The following is a 7,762-nucleotide window of genomic DNA, read 5'->3' as shown; positions in this document are numbered from 1 at the left end:
CCCCATAACAACCGAAAAATGCTCCGAGTCGCCTCCCACTGTCCTAACCCGAGAACTACCTCACCTTCGGCTTGAATAAAATTTGTTCATAGTTGGTACTTATATTAAGTTAATGAATAAAAAATACAAACAACAACAACAACAACAACATCAACCTAGTAATAATCCCATTAGTGGGATCTAGGGAGGGTAGAGTGTACGAAGACTTTACCCCTGCCCTGAGGGGTAGAGAGGCTTAATGAATATAAAATATATGTAATATATATATATATATATATTTCTCTTTTTATTTTAATTTATATAAATCTAGTTTTTAATCATTTAAAAAGAATGATTCTTTTAAATTTGAAATAATTTAATTTATACCTTTATTCAGAAATTAATATAATCACAAAAATATTATTACATGTTTAAACATTAAACTTATAAGGTTTTAAAATTTTATTTTCACACAAATATTATGATAATTTAGGATCATAAGTTTGACATTTTTTTTTAAAACGTCATGCTCAACTAATTAAGTTGACGTAAATTAAAAGGAATAATTTAACTGTTAAAAGATAAATATTTCTGGGTCCCCTCGGTACTTTTGACTTTTAAGCGCCAAGTTTACGTTCTTATTTCACTTTCCTCGTAGCCACATAAGGAAGGAGACCAGAAAAAGTCATTTCTTCATCGTTGTACTACTATTTCTGCGGCGTGTCTGCAATTATTATTACTACTATTAGAATTAGAATTATTAGTGTGAACAAAAAATATTTCCAAGACTTGCGTCAGAATAACATCAAGACTCTATGATTTAGATCCATTATTTTTCCCAGTACACTTCTTGGGAATTGTTCTTACTATAGTACCAAGCCAAGTTTACAGAGAGAAAAAAAAAAAAATAGTACCAAGCCAACATAAACCTCAAAAAACATTTGCCAAAAAAAAAAAAAAATCACCTGCTTTTGTTTCTGCTATTTTTGAGGTACTTCTCAATTCTTTGTTCTTTTCTGGTTCTTATTCATTTTCTGTTTTTTCTACTTTCTTATTGTTTATTTTTGTTTTTCATGATCTTGAGATCAAGAATCCAATCTCAAATAAATTGGTTTTGTCAAAGTTTCAATCTTTTTAAGAATCCCTCTAAATATTTGACTCTGTAGTTGACTCTTGGTTGTTAATTTTTAACTCTACTTCTTGTTCTTCTTCCTTTTGTCTTTTTTTTGGATTTTCTGGGGTTGAATTTGATGCAAGTATTGAGTTAAGATACTAAATTGATACAGCTCAATTAGATAATCATTAATTATATGTGCTACATTTCTGTATTTTGTATATGCTCTTTTATTTTATTTTTTTCTCAAACAAGCTAATTATTGGAGACGAGTGAGGCGGCGCCAAGATTTAAGTTTATGGGTATTGAATATTTACATGAATTAAGACTAATAATAAGCTCCAACCGAATGAGCTGTATTTTTGGCTCAGAAATTGTTTCATTATGCTTCATTGTTTTTCTCCTTTTCCTTTGAGTTACCATAGGGGATCCTTGGTGTAACTGGTAAAGTTGCTGCCATGTGACCCGGAGGTCACGGCTTCGAGCTGTGGAAACAACCTCTTGCAGAAATGCAGGTAAGGCTGCGTACAATAGACCCTTGTAGTTCGGCCCTTCCTCAGATCCCGCGCATAGCGGGAGCTTAGTGCACCCAACTGCCCTTTGAGTTACCATCTGATTGGAACTTAAACCTGATGCTTTGCTGCCAGTATCCATGCTTAGGTGCATTTGCTTTTTGCCTTGTCTGCTTCCGTGCTAGAATAGTCCTAAGTCGGTTATAGGATGGGGTAATTGGTGTCCTTATATGGTCTTGAGCAATCCTCACGTCATGAGCTAGCTTTTGAGGTTGATTTCGGCTCAAAGTCCATTTCTTGAACATTCCATACCCTGTCAAGTTGATAAACTGAGTTGAAATCCTTTTGCTTGGATCTATGAAGGAAGAACAAAGAAAAGATCCTAGCTTTAGAGGAAATAGAGATTGATGATAGAAGATTACCTTTAAATGCAAGTCAATAAAATAATAGCGAAACTAAACTGGAATCACTGAACTACATTCTGTAGTTTGGACTTAATTTCACCCTCAAAGTTGCTGTTGGTTTGAGCTGCCCGACTTCTTATAGGCATGACGTACCCTCTTATACCCACATTAACTGTGATTTTTTAATGTTATCCTTTTTATATCATAGTGCATTTCCAATAAACTATGATTTGCCAATTATCAAGCAGTTAAACTGAGACTTTTCTTTAATTTTGCAGGCTCTTATTTTGGTTTTGGTTTCTGCTGAAGCAGCTTTTGATTGATATCCTAAAGTTATGACTTGCTTCCCTTCTTTATTCTGTCGAAAACATCGTTCATCAACTAGGCAGCCATCCGAATTTGATGATGGTAAGCACCACTGGTCCGCCATCTATATTATTTCTGGATGTTAATTTGTTCAGTATGTCAAAAAGATTCTAATAGGTTGATTCACAACAGAGCTCTCTGGTGTCAAGAACGTTACTCTTTTCTCCTATAAAGAGTTAAGAATTGCCACTGATGATTTTAGTCCTGTCAATAAAATTGGAGAGGGTGGATTTGGTTCTGTTTATAAGGTAATGGCGATGTTTTCCCTTCTATTATTGATATGATTTGGTGGTTTAAATAGTATGTCTTTAAGAAGTCTTATACCTTTTTCTTTACTATACGAATGGTATGAGCAGGGAAGGCTAAGAAGTGGAAAGATGGCTGCTATAAAGGTTCTTTCTAGTGAATCAAAGCAAGGTGTAAAAGAGTTCTTGACAGAAATTAAAGTGATTTCAGACGTTGAGCATGGAAATTTAGTCAAACTCTATGGCTGTTGTATAGAAGACGATCACAGGATATTGATCTACAACTATCTTGAGAATAACAGCCTTGCTCAAACACTTCTTGGTAATTTCTATTTATTTTTTTGGGATTTTCAGCAAAATTTCAGATGTTACACCGAGTGTTTAGACCTTATTCCTTAATCTGCATAACTTAATTTGAGTTAGTGTTTAAGCAAGGATTGTGTGTGTGTGTGTTTGTGTTTTTGGGTGGGGGTGGGGGTGATAGGAGGGGGGGGGGGAATGTTTACCAAGCTAACCTTTTGAGACAAGATGTTTGAAGTTTTAGTTCAATTAAAAGTTGGTCGAGAAGACTAAGGAGTTATCTGCAATTCACATGATTCAGCTCGAAGTTGGTGCGAAACATGGACTTGAACAATCAATGTGTTGTGAGATATAAAATGAGTGAAATGGTTTTGTCCTTTGCTAGATTAGCGGTGCAGATCCTGCAGTCTATAGGTACTGAATCTTGAAGAACTCCAACGCGTTGTTTCTTGCTCCTTGTCACTGCTATATCTTCGCAATCTTGATAACTATACACAGATTCTTAATGTGCTTTCTCTGAGGCAAACTAAATATGCTACTATTCCAATTCCTATCAACTTTAGATTAGGTTAGATGCCCAATATTGTTTCCACTGCTACGTTATACGTAGTTCTGTCTTTAAATACTCAAATCTAATTCCTCTAGTATTTTGCTTACAGGTGGAGGGCACAGTAGCATCCAGTTCAGTTGGCGAACACGGACTAAAATTTGCATTGGAGTTGCAAAGGGGCTAGCTTATCTTCATGAGCAGGTGAAGCCACATATAATTCACCGTGATATCAAAGCGAGTAATATTCTCCTTGACAAAGACTTGACACCCAAGATTTCTGATTTTGGCCTGGCAAAGCTCATCCCTCCCAACATGACTCATGTTAGTACACGCGTGGCCGGAACCATGTAAGAATCCTATCTTCAAACTTTGCTGATGTCTCTCGTGCTTTCGTCAAGTTCCGTCTTGAGTCCGTGCTCAAAAGCATTCTAGTTGTAGATCTTTTTGCGACCAAGTGTGATGTAGATAGAGGGATTGATTAGTGTATTTTTAATGTCTCATATAACTCCTACTAATAGAAATCAATAGTCCTCATATAACATAATTCTTGGACCTTTCGTATGTTCTTGGCTGCTTTACGGAATAGGAAGTTAAGTACTTTTTATGGTGATACTGATAAAATCATATACTTTCTATGTTCAACAATGAAAATTAGATCATATTTACTTGTTGTTCAATGTTATCATACGACGTTGCTTTCTATGGTATAATCTATGTTGCTCGGGCTCTCCGAAAATGTGGCCGGATACGTGTCGGATCCTCCAAAAGTAGTGCATTTTTGAAGGATCCGACACGGGTGCGGCTACATTTTGGATAGTCCGCGCAACATAGGGTATAATAGCTTCTTCTTAAGTAATGCCATGTAATCCAGTGTTTCTGCTATCATTATGTTACTTTTGAACCTGCATTTACTTACTCCTTTCTGCTAAATACTCTGAGACATAGTATCATGCACTAAAATCCACGTCTTTTGTCCAGAGGCTATTTGGCACCAGAGTATGCAATTAGAGGCCAAGCGACTCGTAAATCAGATGTTTACAGTTATGGTGTTCTTCTGATAGAAATCGTCACTGGAAGATGCAACACAAATACACGTTTACCAATTGACGAACAATATCTCCTTGAAAGGGTATGACTTTTCCAACCATACATTCATTTTAAGGATTGCATGATTGCTTCATGTTGAGTAGATCACAGGTAAAAAGTGAAATTGATGCGCGATTCACGAGTTCACAATCTTTAAAATCACTCTTTTGGAAGTACATGAAATTTTCTCGTGGCAATGAAATATTAATCGCTGAAAGATCAATATAACAAAAAATTACCAATCGAGGAACATTATTGTGTCGATGAACTGTGACACTATAAATGATATTCTGAAAGTTATGGTTAATTGTTTTCGTGTTTGTTACAGACATGGCAACTTTATGAAAGAAAGGAGCTGATATTGCTCGTAGACACATCACTGGACGGGGACTTTGATGCTGAACAGGCCTGCAGGTTCTTGAAAATTGGACTTCTCTGCACTCAAGATGCATTAAAGCTTCGGCCATCCATGTCGACTATTCTCAAGATGCTAACCGGCCAGATGGAGGTCGATGACAATAAGATAACAAAACCAGGCTTGATCTCTGATTTCATGGATGTCAAGGTTAAAAATGCCCCTAAACCTCGCCCTGAACAAATTAACACGGCATATGATTATGTGTTATCCTCAGGATCTCAATATTTAGACAATTCAACCATTCCATCCACGAGTTCTTCTCAAGGTACCACGACGTTCACAACTGTTGCATATGATCAAAGCATTTGAGCAAATATATTCTGCGATATGGATCTACAAGTGTTGTAGAGGGAGGAAAATAGTTTGTATGTGGTTGAATATTACTTTCAACTTTTCTTTGTTTTATTCTTTTTCCATTTTTTTTTCTGGACTTGTTTTTTTTGGTATCTTGAGTTGATCAGCATCTGTAAATCGTTTACATGTTTTATGTAGTTAGAAATAGTGTATGTTGTAAATTTGAGGTTTTTGAATTAAAGAAATGTAATTTATTATAGCTGAAACTTGATATAAGTGCCATATGTATATTCTGCATCTGAAGGGGTGATTGATTATCCAAAGGCCAAATACACATGTAGTCCATTCAACTTGACACCATTTTTCATTTTGACATTCTATCTCTATCTTGTTCTATTCTGGCCCTCCAATTCTATTTTATATGTTCTATTCTGGCCCTCCAATTGCCCTGATTTTAGGACGGAGAGGCAACATCTACTCAATTGGAGAGCAAAACTTATGATGAAGAAGCAAAGTTTTATACTACCTCATCGTGTCTAACTTATGAGATATTTGAGAAGGTGCTCCTTCTCTCTACTCACTCCTGCCAAAAGCCTAGCCACAAACAATGCAAAGCCACCCAATCGACAGCCAAACAATAACATCAATCCCACCAAAGCCACCTGATATTCCACCAATCTCAGTTCAAAACCCTCTTGAACAAAATAATTCCTACAAGGATAAGTTGCTTGGAAAAATCACAAGCACTCTAGTGGATTTGAACGATCCTAATTGCTCCCCCTCACCCCATGGAGGTGCAACACACCCCAAATAATCAGTGTACTCACGAGGGGGAAGGAAGACAAGTTCAACAAATAATCCTGACGGACAAGATATCAAACGAATTTATGAACCATGAAAATTCTCTGTTATAATCAAATTGATTGGGAAAAGAATTCTCCACCACTACCTAAAAACAAAGGTTCAAGCCCTGTGGAGACCTACTGAAAACTTTTCCCTCATAGACCTTGGCGAAGACTACTACACGGTCAAATTCAATAAGGAAGAAAATGCCAAAAAAGCACTGCAAAACGGACCATGGTTCATTAATGGTTTCTTCCTCTCAGTCCAAAAATGGACTCCACACTTTGTAGCTACACATGCAACTCAGAGTTACACAACTATTTGGGTGAGATTACCACAACTTCCAACGAAATTTTACGACGGTATTATACTTACAAAGATTGGAAATGCTATTGGTAAATTACTAAAATTTGATGCTTGTACATCCTCCATTATTAGAGGACGCTATGCAAGGTTATGCGTATAATTACCACTGGAGCAAAAAGTGCAATCCCATATCCTAATTGGATCACACAAGCAGATTATTTTATATGAAGGGATCCTATGCAAATCATGTGGTTGCCTTGGTCATTCAACTGTAAAATGCCCCCACAAATTTACACAAAGCACACAAGTGGCCAATGAAGTAGGAAAGAATCTAGCACACACTGAAGACATCAATGGTGAATGGCGGACGGTCTCCTTCCCCGAGAAAAAGAACACAACAATTAAGTCAAGCGTGCAAGTAGGATCTACAACAAATAAAATCTCAGGTATAAATGTTAGAGTATTTGATGCTTCGACGGGTAAGTTTCTTAATACTAAACATTTGAAATATGTGAAAAAAAACTCTATTACCCACCATATTCCTGAAAACTCAAAAAATCACGATAAACCCCAATTAGAGTTAACTACGACCACTAATAATAATACCAAAAATATTAACAACTCTAATAATAATAATTACTGTGAAATTAACGATGAGCACATGGATTCCAATCAATCTAGTGAAATAAATACCACCACAGTTTTGCATGGAAAAAACTCCCCACAGCAGATAGGTGGAGAAAACGTGTCTTATTTGGACACAGTCCCTACTACTAATCTTCAAATAATAACACCTACTAATCAAGGGTCTAAACAAGCTACCAGTGACCCTTTATCCTCCAATAAAAAACTCCCTAAAAACTCTACACCACAAGTAACTCCTCCCTCTAATCATGATCCAGTAGAAAATCTTCTAAACACAGTTTGCATGCCTACTAATAACCACTCCCATGAAGAACACTTTGGCAAAAAGACAACACCAAATGTCAGACGTAATCTCAACTAAGGATTTTGTTAAAAATCCATACGTAAGACTCTTCGTATTCCATGCAAATAGACACCATCATTGCTAATCCCACAACTCCACCATCGAAATCCATAGCTACTAGCCCTCACAAAGCTATATTAAACAACCACCATACCTCGAGTTCCACTTATATTGAGAAGGAGATACAAGCTAGTCCAAATCCAATGCCTTCATCGATCATATCCAATGGACAACATACCACCTCAACTCCCTTCTCAACCAGTGATCTACACTCAACCACCAAATCCACCCAACCACCAACCACAATCCTGGATCGAACTAGGCCTCATAGGTTATGCAATCTCTTTCAACCTCCAG

General features: G+C 36.6%; 1 protein-coding gene across 3 annotated transcripts; it reads left to right on the top strand.

The window, feature by feature from the left end:
- The first annotated feature begins 644 nt into the window (after positions 1 to 644).
- Positions 645 to 5,527, top strand: LOC104233001 (cold-responsive protein kinase 1). 3 transcript variants are annotated; one of them, XM_009786302.2, is made up of 7 exons: positions 645 to 970; positions 2,288 to 2,417; positions 2,508 to 2,623; positions 2,732 to 2,942; positions 3,580 to 3,817; positions 4,449 to 4,599; positions 4,885 to 5,527. In XM_009786302.2, the coding sequence occupies exons 2-7, from the start codon at positions 2,345 to 2,347 to the stop codon at positions 5,281 to 5,283; spliced, it is 1,188 nt and encodes a 395-aa protein (XP_009784604.1). In that variant the 5' UTR covers positions 645 to 970; positions 2,288 to 2,344; the 3' UTR covers positions 5,284 to 5,527. The 3 variants fall into 3 exon arrangements, with proteins under 3 accessions (XP_009784604.1, XP_070011481.1, XP_070011482.1); XM_070155380.1 differs by lacking the exon at positions 645 to 970 and adding an exon at positions 1,162 to 1,608; XM_070155381.1 differs by lacking the exon at positions 645 to 970 and adding an exon at positions 1,661 to 2,151.
- Positions 5,528 to 7,762: the final 2,235 nt, after the last annotated feature.

Source organism: Nicotiana sylvestris, chromosome 8 (assembly GCF_000393655.2).
Source record: "Nicotiana sylvestris chromosome 8, ASM39365v2, whole genome shotgun sequence".
In the NCBI taxonomy this organism is placed as follows: Eukaryota; Viridiplantae; Streptophyta; class Magnoliopsida; order Solanales; family Solanaceae; genus Nicotiana; species Nicotiana sylvestris.
This window is presented reverse-complemented; position numbering and strand designations above follow the sequence as displayed.